The sequence below is a fragment of the Ctenopharyngodon idella genome, chromosome 13 (assembly GCF_019924925.1).
Source record: "Ctenopharyngodon idella isolate HZGC_01 chromosome 13, HZGC01, whole genome shotgun sequence".
NCBI classification, from domain to species: Eukaryota; Metazoa; Chordata; class Actinopteri; order Cypriniformes; family Xenocyprididae; genus Ctenopharyngodon; species Ctenopharyngodon idella.
The window spans coordinates 4,024,928-4,042,831 of NC_067232.1; the positions used below are offsets into that span (position 1 = coordinate 4,024,928).

The window sequence follows — 17,904 nt, forward strand, 5'->3', positions numbered from 1 at the left end:
ACTAGTCCTCAACACCTAAGAGACATGCCAGTGAAAAACAGGAAACAGTTGATTTATAAAGATAGCAAGCACATGTTTATTTTCTAAAATCAAAATAAAACTGAAAACCTCAAAATTGCAATAAATAAAGGTCGACACAATAGCCTCTTAAACATCTACAAACACACAAGTCTCAGTTAAGTCAAGTGCTCAAAAAGGGCATGAGTAAATTAATTTCCTTCAAAAAAGGTCTCTTCATTATAACGGATAAATAAAATAATGTTAATAAGTAAAATGAAATAGTCAAAGCCTGGTTTAATGCTGGTTTCGGCCTCAACAGAGGCTGCAGCCATCTCATATATGTCGTTTGGTCATCCCTGTGATTCACAACTACCTGCTAATGCACGAGCATTCACGTAAGCCTTGTTGACAAGTTTGGGTGAGTAACGGCAAAACGCACAAGATTTAGTACCTTCAATGACCTGTAGATGCCGATATCACTTCTTTTGTAGCAGAAATAAACTGCTGCAGAAAAAGTTAGGTGCCATGCTAAATCAGAGATTGTATATTATAGGGAGATGAGAGGGTCTGTATCTCTTACCATTGGAGAAAGCGTAACGGCTAACTTAATCACGTGCGGCACCTCTCAGCCTATTGTGTAATGGCAGTGACATCAGTGCCCGCCATTCAAAACTCCTTCCCTGTGTACTGCCTATGCGTACTGCCAGAGCCGGAGCGTTAGCATTAGCTGTTACGCTTTTTTGGCTTACAGCGGCTTTGGCTAAATGTAACTAGTAATTGCATTACTCATCACAAATATATTATAGAAAAGAGTACATATTCAAAAATGTAAAGAAGAGAGTAAAAGTTGCTAATATCTTGGATACTCAGGAAAAATACAAAGTAGCCAAAAAGATACTGAAGTACAATAACTAATTAGATTTACTCAAATACTTTACACCACTGCATTTGGTATATCTGAAAAGCCCTGAATGTGCTCTTTATAATACATCCAGTATAGTACATTAAACATTAAATTTGACATGTATAGTCTCAGAGAAATTTGCTAAAATATAATGTCCTCTACAGAGGACAAAAGTCTATGGCTGGGTCTCAGGACCTGGTGGTCTGATGACATGAAGACCAAATGACATTTTTGCCATTGAATTAACAAATTAAATGTTTAAATAATTAATTTGAAAATTGTTTTAAACAGTGTAAAAGGAAACACAACCCAGATGCATATCAGCTGTGTTACAAGTGTGACCGGTTTTGCACTAAGAGTTTGGAAAATGTATTTCAAAACTCACATTTGTATAAAGATCAGTGAAGATACTTTTATCTCATCTCTTTATCTCCCAGCTATGTGCATGTGTTGTACAGGTAATGTGGGATGCAGATTTTTGTATACTTCCTTCTTTTCTCTCTGTATTTCCCTCTTTAGCTATTCATTACCATCTTTTAAAATACTGCAAGTGACAAATGACCAGAAAGTGTGCCACTTTACCCATTAACACTGTTGGGGAAAGTTACTTTTAAAAGTAATGCATTACAATATTGCGTTACTCCCTAAAAAAAGTAACTAATTGTGTTACTTAGTTACTTTTTATGCAAAGTAATGTGTTGTGTTACTTTTTCTCATCTGGGCTGTGTGTTTGTTTGTTTTTATAACAACAGAAAAAGTTATATTTTTGGCAAATGTAAAGGCCCTTTTACACTAAAAGTGAAATTAATAAGCCTCAGGCTTAAGGAAATGCAAATTCACGCCTGTACAATAGAGGGCGCAACTCAAACAAGATTTTCAGCTATGCTGCTATTCTGGATTACAAAAGAATAGGATGCAGGATAAGTAAATGAGTAAATTAATGCTCACATTTTGTCTAGAACTAGTCTAGAATAACCATCATGTTCACACACAGCACACACAACGCCTCTGCACTCCCGATATTTCTCTCAGCTTGGGGACAGGAGAGCTGTCAGTCAATACATGGGAAAACAAAGTAACTTGCATTACTTATTTGAAAAAGTAACTCAGATATTTTGTTGTAAATTTAAAAGTAATGCGTTACTTTACTAGTTACTTGAAAAACTAATCTACGTAACTCGTGTTACTTGTAATGCGTTACCCCCAACACTGCCCATTAATACTACAAATTTACATACTGTACACACACCTCAATAGAAGTTTCCTACAAAAGGGTGAAAGAAGAGAGAAACACAGATTGACAGATTAGAAAGGCTTCACCTTTACAGAACACACCTCATAAAATAATGTGACACGGCATTCCCCTTCTCAGGTTATATGCCTTCATCAGTCTTCATACTGTGTGTAAACAGATCCAGGTTGCTTGAAGCACCGGTTATAGAAATATGCATGTATGAATAGTCTAAACAAGTGTTGACTGAATATGAGCTGGTTGCAACTGAACTACTTTGGACACAGTGCAAATTGTCATGGAGATGGGAAAATATTATGTAGTTATTGATTTATAAACTGATTTTCCACAACTCATTTGTGGAACCAGTTCAGAAATCCACTCCCCTTTGATAAATTGTTTCAAGTTAAATAAAAAAAAATATTATTTAGCCCCTAGTTTTAATTCAACGCGGAGCAGAGGTGAACAGAAAATCTAGTTTGCAGGTTAAACTTTCGAGAAACCATGCGAGACAGACCTGACAGGAAATGTTGTGCAAATAGTTTCTTGTTCATTGTTGGTCAGACCTGTTCATTCAACAGGCCTGTAAAAAGATTCAAAGAGCTGCTGAATTCAGTCCAGCATACATGCAGCAAACATGAAACAATGAAGAAGAGACGGATTTTCAGCTCAACCCAGAGGGGGAGGGAGTTGGTTTCAGGTATTTTCAGGTTACTTACCTGAATTTGCATTCAAAATATGAAAGAACAAAGAAAATAAATTCCTAACATACTTACAAGTAAGCGAGCGAGAAAAGACATATTTGTCCAAACGCAGGATTTCAACCACAGGATTTCAGAACAGGATGAAGTGTGGAAGGGTTGGAAACACTGGATGTGACTTCTGTACTGTAGCTCTTTATCATTCATTTCTCTAAAACTGATCTCTGTAATTGACATAGGGATAATGAAGAGCCACTGTAATATTTAAAGGCATAGTTCACTCATAAACAATCTTCATGTTGTTCTTTCTTCTGTGGAACATAAAAGGCATTAAATGTTGGTCTGTTTGTCACATAAAGCTATAATATGGCTTCTTTTATGATACTTTTATGGTGCTTTTTTGTAATTTTGTAGCTTGTGAGCCCTAGTACTTGTTCACTTCCTTTAAAATATAATTATGTTCCACAGCATACATTGACTACAACAGCATGATCAGTTATTACTTGTTGGTTCAATCTTGTTTTTGCATGTTCGTAATTTCTTTGTACAGCCTGTCCAAAAAATATGTCTGCACAATGTGGCATGTTTCATTGCGTTATCACAAATAAAACGATAAACTCCAAGCACAACTACGCAATATACTTACATAATCTTTAACAGATTTTTAATAATATTGTAATAAAGCATGATGATGCCAGTTTTTCTAGGCTGGACATCGCTTTTGGCCACTATGTAGCTATATACCTTCTTGTATTCAAGAAACATAAAATAAAAACACACACAAAAAAATCTTATTCTTTAAATAGAGAGTGAAAAAAAGATATTAGACAAGTTACATGCTTGCACTGTGATCTATGATTCATTGATGAAAGAGCCTGACAGTAGAATTTTTATCGAATTGAGCCATCTTGAGTCATAAATCAGAGCTTCCTCCCTTTAACAGGGAAGCATTACTCTTGTCTTCTGCCCCCTGCTGGCTGTTTTGTGACAGCTACGTTGAAGCAGTTTAGAATCAGAACTATTATTGATTTAAAGACCATTAAATATCATGATGACAGACTAAAACCCATATTTCTTTCATTATAAATATGCACAATAAATAAAATAATTGACTGTTATTCTGTTTCTAAGACATAAAGCATTCAGTATTGCAATCAATTAACGGATAAATTAACAAACAAAGATGCTTTACTTTGGATTCATAACTAAATCTGATGACATCTAAAAGAATCCAAAAATTTTTGGGGACATCATCATTTTTGGAGAACCACATCTTATAAAATTACAGTGCACACATGTGGTATGGATGGAGGTATCAGCACCTTCTCCACATGAATAAACTGTCGAAAATAGCTGACACAGAGCAGTATTTAGTTGTTTACCGCGTTTCCTCACCAAAACTAGCAATCTGCAAACCACATTTGCATAATTCATGCAGAAGGCTACCATAAATTAAAGCAACAGCTCAACATTTACATCAGATGCAACTTCAGAATTTCAACAATCAATCCAACAGGTTTCATTACTGTATTCAGCATGCCATCAAAAATATAGTGATGAAGTCATATAAACAAGAGCCTGTCCAATTTAACAGATTACTGAATACATTTTTTTGTTGTTAGTACAGTTCTTTGACAGTGACATTAACTATTCTAGACCTTTAAATACTGCTCCAGCACACACACACACACACACACACACACACACACACACACACAGGTTTGTTTTGCTATCTTAGTGAGGACATTGCATAGACTTCCATTGATTTTATATCAGGTCAATAATATTTTTTATCACCTAACCCAACCCCTACTCCTAAACCTACTAATCACATAGACATGTGCAAAACAATAGATTTAAATAAAAACTTCTTTTGGTTGATTTATAAGCCTTTTTAACTAGTGAGGACCAGTCAAATGTCCTAACTAGTGGGTTGTGAAAGTATTTGGTCCTCACAAGTATATTTTTTTCAATAAATTATATGTCATCTTCCACTACTCATTCATTGTTTCAAAAATATATGACCCTGTCGTTTGGTCTTTCAATTGTTTTCAATTCCTTTCATTTGATTTTTCAATGTCATGTCCATTCTGATTGGTCGGTTAACTATTGAGACCACAAATGAAAGGAAAATTAAAAAGACATCTTTATACCTTATATTCACCTTATTATGCACAGTAGTAGGTGACGGTTAAAACAACTGTTTAATATTATCATTTGAATTGTCTGGTTAATCTTGACGTACCGCTTCGGTCTACTTCACTTCAGGCATGACATCAGCGGATATAGTTCTTCCACCAGCCAATCACAGCACTCGGGAGGCGGGCGCTTGTCATTCGCGCCAGAAGTTCTGCGAGTCTCGTGTTTGAGACGTAAACAAACATTCACGTGCTTTTGAATGAGCTTATATTTTATGTATTGAATGAGTGACAGTTCATGTAAATGTGTTTGTTTATCATTTAGTGAATGAGTGAGAGTTCATCATGGCGGGAGTCATCCGCAGACTCGATGAGACTGTAGTGAACCGCATCGCAGCAGGAGAGATTATCCAGCGGCCTGCCAATGCTATCAAAGAGATGATGGAGAACTGGTGAGACAATTATTGATCACTATAATAACTTCTACATGATGGTATATTATCAATTTATGTCTAATAACTGGTGTCACTAAGGTTTACCTCTGATAAACAAATAATAAGTGGTGACTAAAAACTAATATAGTCACAAATGCTTGACACTTTATTGATTAGTTATGACTGGTGACACTTTTATATATCAGTAATAAACACTTATGTTTATTGTAGAATCTCTTCAGGAACACAAAAGGCACCTGTTTGGCAAAATGACCCTAATATGTCAACAATCTCATGTGACAAAATATGAGAGGCTAATATTTGTTTTGACTCCTCAGTTTGGATGCAAAGGCCACAAATATCCAGATAACAGTGAAAGAAGGCGGACTGAAGCTCATCCTCATTCAGGACAATGGCACTGGCATCAGGGTAAGTCACTTTTACACTGCACACATCCATAGACATTTTTGAAATGCCAATTTTTTTTTTGTTTGAAGCTTGTTGCATTTTTATGTTTCACAGAAAGATGATATGGAAATAGTTTGTGAACGTTTTACGACCAGCAAGCTTCAGTCTTTTGAGGACTTGGCATCAATCGCAACATATGGATTCAGAGGCGAGGTATGCATCACTTCAGCTGATCGCTGTGCGTTTATTGATCAACTCGGCTAAATCAACTCTGTTCTTTTTTTATAGGCTCTCGCCAGTATAAGTCATGTAGCCCATGTCACAATCACCACAAAAGCAGCTGATGCAAAATGTGCCTACAGGTCATTTTTTTTAATTTTATGTATTATATATATTATTGTACAGTTATATAATTGTTTATATTTAACCAGACACACAGAATGTAGCATAAATACACTGCAGCTCAATTATTTTATTAATTATGTTTCTTTTATAAAGTGGTACTTTTATTTTGTTTACAGGGCAAGTTACAGTGATGGGAAGCTAAAATCTCCACCCAAACCTTGTGCTGGAAACCAGGGGACATTGATTTCTGTAGGTTTACCTGACAGAAAAGGCTAGCTTTTTTATTTTATTTTATTTTTTTTAATCCCCAAAATTCCACAAATAATAAAATTTCCCTTTTTTGTCCAGGTAGAGGATCTGTTCTATAATGTGTCCACCCGACGGAAAGCCCTGAAGAGCCCCAGTGAGGAATATTCTAGAATCATTGAGGTTGTGAGCAGGTGTGTTCATGAGATCTAGAAGGTTTTTGTTCTGCTGTGAGATCCTGAATAATTGTCAATGCCAACCTGTATGTATTTTCTGTCATACAGATATGCCATTCACAACTCTGGGAAAAGTTTTGCTGTAAAGAAGGTATGCTCATTTCTTGGTAGTCCAAAATATATATACTAGGGCTGTCATCGTTAAAGCATGCGATTAATTCAAAATCCTTAAAGCATTAAAATAATTAACGCATGGACTCCATGGACTCTATATCGTTTGGTTATTTGGTTTCCTTTTGGAGTCTCCAAGTGTCCTTTTTTGGAAAGACAACTAAATTTACCTTGAAAAAAGCTTGCAGAAAATAGTTTTGTGAGAATTCCCCTTCAATCTGATTGTTTACTTTGCTGGATATAGCAATCGCACAAAAAGGTGCATTTAAAAACTGTGGTAACACTTTATTTTAGGGTCTTTTAACTAGTTGCTTATTAGCATGCATATTACTAGAATATTGGCTGTTTATTAGTACTTATTAAGCACATATTAATGCCTTATTCTGCATGACCTTATTCTACATTCTTAGTCCTACCCAATATCTAAACTTAACAACTATCTTACTAACTATTAATAAGCAGTAAGTTAGGAGTTTATTGAAGGAAAAGTCATAGTTAATAGTGAATGTGTTCCTATACTAAAGTGTTGCCGAAATTGTAATCTGTTGACAGCACTAATATACACACACAACATACATTTAAATAAACATTAACTGAAATAAAATCAATTATAAACAAACTTAAACTTTTCCCTCTATCTAGCAAGGCGAGATGGTTGCAGATGTCAAGACCCTTATAAACGCCTCTGTGCTGGACAACATTCGTGTGGTGTTTGGTGTAGCTGTTAGCAGGTACTTTTATGTGACCATATTCCTGGATTATGTCAATTTTAACCTCATTTTAAATAAAGGATACATTGATTTGATGGTAAATCATGAAGTAAAGCAGCATTTATGTGTGTGTTTCAGGGAGCTGATTGAAGTTGAGTGCGAGGATCAGAAACTCGCTTTTAAAATGAAGGGTTACATCTCCAATGCCAACTACTCTGTCAAGAAATGTGTCCTTATCCTTTTTATCAACCGTATGTCTTATGAGTTTGTTTCTATTTCAGTGTTTAAATGCAATATAGGTGATAATTCTGACTTTGTTGTCTTCTAGATCGCTTGGTGGAGTCTGCTGCCTTGAAGAAAGCTATTGAGACTGTCTACACTGCTTACCTTCCCAAAAACACTCATCCTTTTCTTTATCTTAGGTAAATCATATGACTTAATGAAAGTATACTCGAATATATCATTTGGGGTCCGTAAGATTTTTTTTTTTTTTTTTTAAAGAAATTACTATTTTTTATTTAGCAAAGATGGATTAAATTTATCAAAAATGACGGTAAAACATTTATAATGTTATCAAAAATTCTATTTCAAATAATTGCTGTTCTTTTGAACTTTCTATTCATCAAAGAATTCTGAAAAAATGTATATTGGTTTCCACAAAAATATTAAGCATCACAACTGTTTTCAACATTGATAAAAATAAGAAATTTAGTTTCTTGAGCAGCAAATTAGCATATTAGAATGATTTCTGAAGGATCATGTGACACTAAAGACTGGAGAAATGATGATGAAAATTCAACTTTATAACCACAGGAATAAATAACATTTTAAATATATTGAATTAGAAAAAAGTTATTTTAAATTGCAATAATAATTTACAATATTTATTTATTTTTTTACTGATTTTTTTGATCAAATAAATTTAGCTTTGGTGTGCAGCAGAGGCTTCTTTCAAAAACAAAAAAAATCTTTCCGACCCAAAACTGATAGTGTAAGTCGCACAGAATATTTGAATAAACCTGCATTCTGCTTTAAAACAAATCTGAAAATGTTTTACTAATACTTCACAATTGCTCGTTCTGAAGTTTAGAGATTGCTCCTCAAAACATTGACGTGAATGTTCACCCCACCAAGCACGAGGTGCACTTCCTGCATGAGGACAGCATCATCGAGAGCATTCAGAAACACATTGAGAGTAAACTGCTTGGCTCTAACTCCTCACGCACGTACTTCACACAGGTGAACCTTCAATTACAGGAGTAAAAATATTATATTGTCTACTTGACCAACACTTGACGGATGTGCATGGTCCTTAGACTCTGCTTCCAGGACTTTCAGCATCTGCCAGTGTGGTGAAAGCCTCCAGTTCCTTAGCGGATTCCCAGGAGCGCATATACGCCCATCAGATGGTCCGCACTGACAGCAAAGCCCAGAAGCTGGATGCGTTTCTCCAGCCATCAACCTCTTCGTCTACCGCGCAGTGCAAGTCAGATAAAACCTCCAGCCCCCCCACTGCCGAGCCAGACGACACAGAGCTGCTGAATGCTGTTGACGATCTGGAGCCATGTGGCTCAGAGGATCCACCAACAGACATTCAACCTTCCACTGATGAAGCACCACCAAGGTGAAATGCAGAAAACGGGCTATTTCTGAGTTTGTTTTTGACTGGTATTATAGTAGAGAAGACCAGGGCAAGTTGTCACACTTATTTTTACTCATTTCTTAGGATTCCATTTTTTATGTAACTACCAAAAAAACAAAAAATCAAATTTGCCTGGGTAAAAAGATCCAGTAATGTTTAACACATAGCAGTGCATTTTGACACACTATATGGGGTAAGGACCCTCTTTACATTTCTGAGGTTCTCAGAAGTGGAATTCATCATAGTTGGGTAAACTTATATAGTGGTGAATGGAAACTACAACAAATATAATTTTTGCTTTCAGGAAAAAAACAACAAAAAAAACAATAGCATTTCTATGGCTTTATAAAAGAGGAAAAAATATCAAGAGATTGGTTACATCGGTCAGAAGAAAGAAAGTTGTCAAACTTGCCGGAGACAAACAGTAATGTTAACTAGTTTTCTGTAATTTAATGCCAAGACCAAAATGTTGCAAATAATAAAAAGTAATTAGTTATCAAGCAAGTCTGAGTGAGTGGTGTGTCTGATTTCTATTGTTTTTCTAGTTGAATTGAACTAGATTTGGGTGTGTGAGGCATTTATGTTTACTGTATTTTATTGCATCTTAAATGAAAATGTGAAAAGTCTTTGCTAGATTTAAATGTTAATAACTGTGGATATGTATCATAGTCTGTGAAAAGGGTCCATGCACTCTGTTTTGAGAAGAATATCTTTATTTTGACATTAAATATTATTTAAAGTAAAAAAAAAAAAAAAAAAAAATCTTGTGCAAAATGTCTATACTGAGATAGTGGCCCAAGACACAAACCTCTCTACTCACATTACTTTCTTTTCCAATGTGTACTCTCTGTAGTCATAGGATCAACCTGTTGTCTGTTCCGTCTTTCAGGAAAAGGCCTCATGTTGAGGAGGTGAAGGAGGATTTGACAGCCGCCTGTCTTCCCAGGAGACGCGTCATTAAACTCACCAGCATAAAGGAGCTTCGGGAGGAAATTGAGCAGCAAACTCACAAAGGTCAAACAATATCTGCTTTAAGAAATAGAACTGACTGAAATTAGTTTATTAAAATCTCCCTTGACTATTTTAACAATATTATAAATGTCTTTACTGTCACATTAAATACATCCTTGTGGAATAAAAGTATTAATTTCTTGAAAAAAAATAAAAAAAACAATGTGTGTGTGTGTGTGTGTGTGTATATGTATATATATATATATAAAATAATGAATTTATTTGTCCAGAACAGCATTCAGAATGTGTTTTGTCCTCCACAGGTTTACAGGAGCTGCTCCAGAATCACTCATTTGTGGGTTCAGTCAGTCCTCAATGGACTCTAGTGCAGCACCAGACGAAACTCTATCTGCTCAATACAACCAAATTCAGGTTACAACCAGATCAGTTACTGACATCAATTCATTCATGACTGTACTCTCATAGTTAATGGTATTTTTAATATATATATATATAATATATTCCATTCTTTTCTAGTAATTTTTATAATATATTTGTTGACAAACATACATTTCTCTCTTGTTGTCTGCAGTCAGGAGCTGTTTTATCAAATTTTGATCTACGATTTTGGTAACTTTGGAGTCCTTCGATTGTCGGTGTGTTATTGCATTCATTATATTTTTGTTACATATGCTATTTAAAGTAGTAATTTTAATTTTTAATTAAAAAAGATCTGTTTACTATGTTACATTTGAAGCATTTGACAGATTAAAACTAAAATTGTGTTCCTTCAGAATCCAGCTCCGCTCTATGATTTGGCCATGTTGGCTCTAGATTCAGAGGAGAGCGGATGGACGGATGAGGACGGACCAAAAGAAGGACTGGCCCAGTATATTGTGGATTTCCTTAAGCAGAAATCAGAAATGCTGGAAGAGTACTTTTCCCTGGAAATAGATGGAGTAAGTGACACATTCTACACCTATAATCAATTATATATATATAACTGAAGCTCAAAAGGCTGCGAGTATTTATTTCACGGCGCTTTCCTATTTACGAATGCCGGATCCCCTTAAACCATGGTAAAATCTCTGTAATGCACTTTGGTGCTTATTGGTTTCACAATGTCAGCAACAGCAATATGATGAGACAAGTTATTAATTTAAATAAACTTTATGGTGCTTTATAACTGTTAAGAACGCTTGCATTTCTTTACAGGAAGGGAACCTGACTGGTCTGCCAATGCTGCTCAATAATTACACTCCTGCCATGGAGGGTCTTCCGATGTTCATTCTGCGTTTAGCCACTGAGGTCGGCATTTCATGGAACCTGTAGTTTATTGGGTTTTGTGCATAAAATAGGCATTATAATAAAAAATAAAATGACTAAATGACTGATGCAGGTGAACTGGGATCGAGAAAAGGACTGTTTCCATGACTTCAGCATAGAATGCAGTCACTTCTATTCCATAAGGAAACGCTACACACTGGAGCCGGATGCAGAAGAGCCGCAGGTAGTGCTCATGTTACACACAAATATGAAATTGTGGGTAGTAAATTTATTGCGCAAACTGTAAGAGAAATATAATAACATGCTGTTCTAAACTTGATGCATTCTGTTTTTTTTATGGTTTATGTCACTGATTTTTGATTAGTAGAAGAGCTGACTAAATCCCAAATGTGTAAGAATTAAAGAGTTAATTCACCCAAAAATGAAAATTCTGTCATTAATTACTCACCCTCAGTTTGTTCCAAACCCGTAAGACTTTCGTTCATCTTTGGAACACAAATTAAGATCTTTTTGATCAATGTTTTTATGTGAATAAAAGCCTAAATTCAATCTGTTCATCATAAAAAGAGATTGAGTCTCTTCAGAAAATTTGGACTAAAGCACTCAATTCATATGGATTAGTTTTAAGATCTCTTTATGAACGTTTGGAAGCGTCAAAGTGTCAGTTGCGTAGCTGTCTATGGAGGGACAGAAAGCTCTCAGATTTCATCAAAGAGATCTTCATTTGTGTTCTGAAGATAAACAAAAGTCTTATGGGTTTGGAACGACATGAGGATGAGTAATTAATGACAATTTTCATTTTTGGGTGAACTAACCCTTTAATGTTAATTATTTGTAGGACGCAGAGATGAGCTGGCAGTGGAAGGTGGAGCACGTGCTTTTCAAAGCTCTCCGCTCTCTCTTCAGTCCCCCGAAACACTTCAGTGAAGATGGCAGCGTTCTCCAGATCGCCAGCCTGCCTGAACTCTACAAAGTGTTTGAAAGATGCTGAAGTTCAGCACATTGTTGTTCTGTGTAATAGTTTCAGCTATCAGAAATGGCTGCTTCTGCTGCGCTTTATATTGGTCAGCTGACAAACCCAAAATGACAGAGACCAAGATACACATTCTGTCTGTCACATTATTTCAGATGACCAGCAAACATTAAACTGAGGATTTATAGACATTTGTACTGCAGATGAATAAAAAAAAAAGACTATTTTGAAATAAACAATGGTTTTTATTATTGTGAACTGACTGAGTTGTCTTTGAAAGTGTTAAACCGACTGATTTAAAAAAAAAGTTATGCATTATGGAAATCACATTGCATTGGGCAGATGCTTTCATCCTAAGCTAATTGGATAATTAAAGCAAACATATAAACCAGAAATCAACAATTCACAAACTCATGTTTAAAGTAGTATGTAATTTTGTACACCACTAACGGCACCAAATTGAATGGCAAACATTAGCATTGTCAAACAATTAAAATGTCATGAGGTCACAAACAGTACTGTTTGAAATGTTAATCATTGCATGTTGTTTTTAAATGCATGTGGCAATGCCGTTATGTTAGGCCATTTCAAACATACTGCAATTCTGAGGTGTACAAATTACACACCACCTTTAAAAACTCCAAAAATAATCACTGAAAGAGAGGTCAGTTTGTAAATCGTGTAATTTATTTACAGTATACTTTGCAGTTGCTTTAGTCACAATCACTGTGTTTGTGAAGTGTCAGACAATTTGTTTCTAGTGTGATTAAAAAGTTGCACCAAACCTGAATACAACAGCGTCGTGAAAGGCATTGAGTGGCATTTGGTACATGAATTTGTAATCTCACAATGTCACAGTAGAAACGTCGGTCTCATACTGGGAGTTAAAATCGTTGCTTTTAGTGTAAAAATTGATGTAGTCCATTGTGACAAAGCACTTCAAAAAACCTAACAAAAGTCAATGTGCCCTGCAAACGATTCATGAATCACCCACCCATTCATACTGCATTCATTTACACATTTATTTTCAAGAAATATTTTAAATATTTGAAAAAACAAAAACACTTAATCGAAACCATAGCAGACATGATTGATTTTCTATAACGTTCAACTCATGGCCGTACCATTTATTAAACACAATGTTTTTTTTGTACCGGTAGAAATATACTGTTTTCCTGTATAGTGTTATAATGCATATAACCCTCGTCCCCCCTGTGAAGGCACATTGCTGTGTAAGCATGGATGTCGAGGGCCCTGCGGTCATGTCAATTTACAGTTTAAAAAGCGCTTTTATACTCGTGCAACTTAGAAAATAGGAGGGGGAAAAAGTACCCAGTCCGAGCAATGAAACCTCATCGGCTACCGTGATGTACAAAGCTTTTAAAAACAACAAAACCAACAATATTCTCAGGTTCAGAGAAGAAAGCACAAAGGTTTAGATGTTCCCTCCCTGACCGTGTTGCCTTAGTAAGGTGTAAATCTGTATTTTACCACAAGAGGCAAGGAAACAAGGTTAAAGGGCCTGCAGATTTCTTTTTGGTGTCCTATTGAAAGGTGTTGGAGAGTCTCTCTTCACTGCTGGGACAGAAGAGCATTTCTGTTTGCTTTCATCTTCTCCAGCCGCTTTACAAGATGGTTGTTGGTCATTTCCATTTCTTCGATCTTATCCAGGGCAGTACGCAGCTACAAATGGAAAAAGAGATGTGTGAGGTTAACTCTTGACTGTGACTGCTAATATGACAAAGAGTTTGCTTTTCTCTACGCTTGGATTTCATGTTTGCATGTCAGGAGCTATTTTTTTTTTTTTTTTTTTTTTTTTTTAACAAAGGTTTAAAACTCCAGGTTACAATTGTGAGAACCCTGAATGTGTTACATGCGTCTAGATCAGTAGCAGAGATGTTTGAACAGCAGATTTCTTCAGTGCTGGGTTCATACCTCCCTCTGAAGTTTTCTTTTCTCTGCTTTCAGTTCATCTTCTATCTTTTCTGCATTATCTGCTGAAGCTTTATATCTGGACACCTGTCCTTCAAGTCTGTTTACCTGCAAGACATATAAAAAAAATATATTTTTAATTTTAACAACAGTTCTCCATTTAAAACATTTTTTCTATGATTAAAATCATTTTAATTATTAATAATTGATATTTGAAAATTATTTTGTTCTAATTACAAACTCACATTTTGTTCCATCGTGGCCATTTCCTGTTCTGCCTTTGAGAGCTTGAATTTGTATTCACTTATCTGTCTATTGGCATCCCCTACAGGGAACAAACAGTGTTAAAGCATGTAAAGGTATGTGTGAAGCTGTTAATGCAGACTTCAGTGTGTTTTTGTGTGTAGCGTCAGAGGTCGTACTCTGCATCTCGATGAAATGCAGGTCAGTGCCATTCTCCATTCGCTCTCCTTCTGTGTAAACGCTGTCGATCTTTGAGTGTTTTTGTCGTTCCTCCTCCAGCTGCATCTTCAGTTTTCTGATCTAAAAGAGTGCAGATGTGTTACTTCAACTCATCTATGCCAATAATCCATTTTAAATCATTTCATGTACAATCATACCTGGGACAAAAGTTCATCCTTTTCTTCTGCAAGCTTTCGTAGTCTTACATCTGGGGTATGAAGACAGGAATTAAGCTTTATCATGCCATTGTTTCAAACTAAATATACTTGACAGTGTATTTAGAGACTCACCCAAAGGTCCGTCTCCTGCTGACTCTAGCACCTGCGCTATCTCTTGTTTTACCACGGTGATGCCTGAGGTAGGGGACTCGTGGCTGACGTCTCCATTGGGCGTGTCCTCGGGTATGATGACCAGCCCGTGTTTCTGTGAGGGCAGGAAAGGACAGCATAAGAGTATAAGAGCTGTTTTTAATGGACACTGGCCATGTACACACTTCAGTACGATTGTTGCATAATTACATATGATACCTTCTTCAGGATATAAAAAAACTGCATGCGTCCTTCATAGAGAAAGCAATCACATAGTGTACTGTGATGAGCTCAGTGGGGGAAAAAAAAAGTATAAAATAGCTAAACATAATTAAAACTGACTATTTTAACACTGAATGTCACACACAATCTTTGTAGTGTACATGTCCTACGGAACGCAGATCAAACAGATACAAACCAAATTAAAGGAGATAAGTAGCAAGCCAAATACTTTGCATTCAAACAATCTGTTTACTGTTGTTATACAGTGCTAATGTCAAGCTTTCCTTTTTTAAAGGACGTACCTCTCCCATTCGGCTTTTCCCCTTGAGGTCAGCCAGCTCATCCCTGAGCTCATCTCTCTCATTCCTAATGCAATCAAAGTATTCTTTCTGTCTCTCTAACGCCTGGCCACACGCAGGGCAGGAAAAGAGAGAGGAGTGAAGAAAACAGTAGACAAAGAGACAGCAGCAAACACACGCAATGAGCACCGCCTTTAGTTAGGGCTGGGCGATATAGCTAAAAATAATATAAAACAAACAAAAAAATATATACACATACTCTTCTGGACAATGTTTCTTTTTCAGTTTCGCTTAAAAGGAATTAGTTTTGGATTGATGTTTATAGAACTACTTTTATTTTTTCCTTCTTGTTTTGTTTAGAATACTGTTAAATTTGAAGAATCTGTTGTGGAGTGAGGGGAACTAAAATAGCATATATCTATGTTTATAGTGTGTGTAAACGTTTCATTTTCTTTACCAGTATTTTCATTATTTCTGAATGTAATAATAAAATGCGACTTGTATGCGATTTGTCTGGTTTTTGTTTCGCTCAAAAACTCAATTTCATGTGTGTAGTGTATTTTTTAACCATGCAGCAAACTTTTTAAAATGTTAAATTACTTAAAAAAATTGCTTAAATGAGTTTTTAAACTGTTAAACTAATAGTATTAATCGGTCAAAATTCTTATTGTCGGTTAACTAGTTCATTAACTTTGTATTGCTGGCACTTGTGTAATTGCCTGCTTAAGATGAATCGTTTGTTGTATTCCTCATTTGTAAGTCTTTTGATAAAAGCGTCTGCTAAATGAGTAAATGTAAAAAAATGACATTGATTAACCTATCACAAATGTTTCATATATTGCCCAGCCCTAGCTTTAGTCACAGATGGTAGGATGAAAATAGACCATGCTGACAGATGAACAGTACAGGAAGTGAAGGATTGAGGTTATTAGTCTGTATAGTGTTGCCTGTGCTTTTCTTCTAATCATCTTCAGCAATTCTTGGATTTCATGCAAAAGTGAGTATATAAAAAGTAAAACTAGCCTATCTTCTTCAAACACGTTAAGTCCGAATGTAATCAATTTTCATGCATTATGTTCCTTTAACAGTTTTCAACTCTACCGTGTGGTACCCAACACTTCTGGTGTATACAGCTGAGGCTCGTGAGATACCAGCAGAGGGCAGCACCATGCATTTACAACTATTGTAACTGCCAATCAATTGTTAATTTGAGTAAACTGTTATGTGTACACACACTGTTCATAAATCATATTTTTTTTATATCCATCCAAACAGCATCTCCTAAACCGTCCTACCGCAATCTTTTTGTCCTTCCAGTTAACAGTTTCCTGCAGGTCAAACACCTCTCTCGTGAGGGTATCTAGCTTTTGCTGAAATTTCTGGTTCTCCTGGAGTTGCGTTTAATAAAGCAGAGGAGGAAAAAAAAGTGGACAGAAAATAGACAAAACAAAGCAGTGATGAGACGGAACATATGAAGGAAGAAAACAGGAGGATCTCCATGGAGAAGAGTGAATGATGTAGAGAATCTAAACCTTCCTATTTCATCTATGAAGAACATTAAGAACAACACTTTCACTCAAAAAGAATCCAAATCATCTGTAACTTGATTATTCCGCAAAAGCTTTGAAACACTTAGTCTAATGCAGATTTTTTTGATACTTTCAAATGAATTTATGGTCGATAAACCATTTCTGTTCTGGTCTCTACCTCGATGAGCTCATCTCGCTGGCGGATGCCCTCCTTCAGCTCCTCTTGTTTGTGCTGTAGGACTGAACATGTGTGCTTCTGTCGCTCTAACTCCTATCAATCAAAAGAAAAAGATACATTTACACATAATCAGCCAAAGCTTGTGTTTAGGGTCTAATAAATATATCAAAAATAGCTAAAAACCTCTGAAAACATATGGCATTTTTGGTCTGTTGGGTCTCTGCATACAATAGTGGCCATAAACACAGCCTTTTTGTCTGATTAATCATTACCAAATTAATCAAAACAGTTTTATGAAGCAACAATTTTCTAGAAATGACAAATTTAGCATAAGCACCTTTGATTTCTCCTCTGTTTCCCTGCGCAGCTCTGACATTTGCTCTTCCATCTCCTCTAAAACATCTTTGAGTGTATCCACTTGGTAGATGAGGTTTGCCTTTTCATTGTCCAGCTGGGCGTTAGATACCATGGCCTTCTTGTATTTCTCCTCCACTTCTGACAGAGATTCCTGATGAAAGGGAGAAAAAAAATCCTTAACACAAAAGTACAGGAAAAGCTTTACATACTGCAAAACCACAAAACTTAATGACAGGCAAATAAACAAAGCACACTCTGAACACTGCACTTAAGATTAGATAAAAATGTGAAGTGCAGGTA

At 35.8% G+C, this 17,904-nt stretch overlaps 2 protein-coding genes across 10 annotated transcripts in view; one reads left to right on the plus strand and one right to left on the minus strand.

Annotated features, from left to right (window-relative positions):
* Window positions 1-5,127: 5,127 nt before the first annotated feature.
* Window positions 5,128-12,575, plus strand: mlh1 (mutL homolog 1, colon cancer, nonpolyposis type 2 (E. coli)). Its single transcript, XM_051916922.1, has 20 exons — window positions 5,128-5,208; window positions 5,300-5,426; window positions 5,747-5,837; window positions 5,931-6,029; window positions 6,105-6,178; window positions 6,338-6,410; window positions 6,510-6,601; window positions 6,692-6,734; window positions 7,397-7,485; window positions 7,603-7,715; window positions 7,793-7,886; window positions 8,550-8,703; window positions 8,781-9,088; window positions 9,996-10,120; window positions 10,381-10,489; window positions 10,650-10,713; window positions 10,852-11,016; window positions 11,273-11,365; window positions 11,457-11,567; window positions 12,183-12,575. The coding sequence occupies exons 2-20, from the start codon at window positions 5,320-5,322 to the stop codon at window positions 12,333-12,335; spliced, it is 2,157 nt and encodes a 718-aa protein (XP_051772882.1). The 5' UTR covers window positions 5,128-5,208; window positions 5,300-5,319; the 3' UTR covers window positions 12,336-12,575.
* Window positions 12,576-12,982: 407 nt separating this feature from the next.
* lrrfip2 (leucine rich repeat (in FLII) interacting protein 2) overlaps window positions 12,983-17,904 on the minus strand; it is a 30,087-nt gene continuing 25,165 nt past the window's right edge. For 6 of the 9 annotated variants that reach the window (XM_051916914.1, XM_051916913.1, XM_051916915.1 and 3 more), the window contains 10 exons: window positions 17,585-17,755; window positions 17,248-17,340; window positions 16,836-16,928; window positions 15,544-15,645; window positions 15,002-15,134; window positions 14,870-14,919; window positions 14,672-14,792; window positions 14,495-14,574; window positions 14,253-14,357; window positions 12,983-14,000 (listed from right to left, as the gene is read on the minus strand). In XM_051916914.1, coding sequence (XP_051772874.1) covers window positions 13,890-14,000; window positions 14,253-14,357; window positions 14,495-14,574; window positions 14,672-14,792; window positions 14,870-14,919; window positions 15,002-15,134; window positions 15,544-15,645; window positions 16,836-16,928; window positions 17,248-17,340; window positions 17,585-17,755 — 1,059 coding nt within the window. In that variant the 3' untranslated portion in view covers window positions 12,983-13,889. The remainder of the gene's footprint in view (window positions 14,001-14,252; window positions 14,358-14,494; window positions 14,575-14,671; window positions 14,793-14,869; window positions 14,920-15,001; window positions 15,135-15,543; window positions 15,646-16,835; window positions 16,929-17,247; window positions 17,341-17,584; window positions 17,756-17,904) is intronic. The other 3 variants (XM_051916916.1, XM_051916921.1, XM_051916920.1) reach the window with 1 other exon arrangement.

Bases quoted from the DNA above. Each gene is read 5' to 3' on its own strand.
- mlh1 (XM_051916922.1), top strand. From the start codon at position 5,320: ATGGCGGGAGTCATCCGCAGACTCGATGAGACTGTAGTGAACCGCATC. The intron at 9,089-9,995 runs GTGAAATGCAGA...TCCGTCTTTCAG, and splicing joins ACTGATGAAGCACCACCAAG to GAAAAGGCCTCATGTTGAGG. The intron at 11,366-11,456 runs GTCGGCATTTCA...TGACTGATGCAG, and splicing joins TTCTGCGTTTAGCCACTGAG to GTGAACTGGGATCGAGAAAA.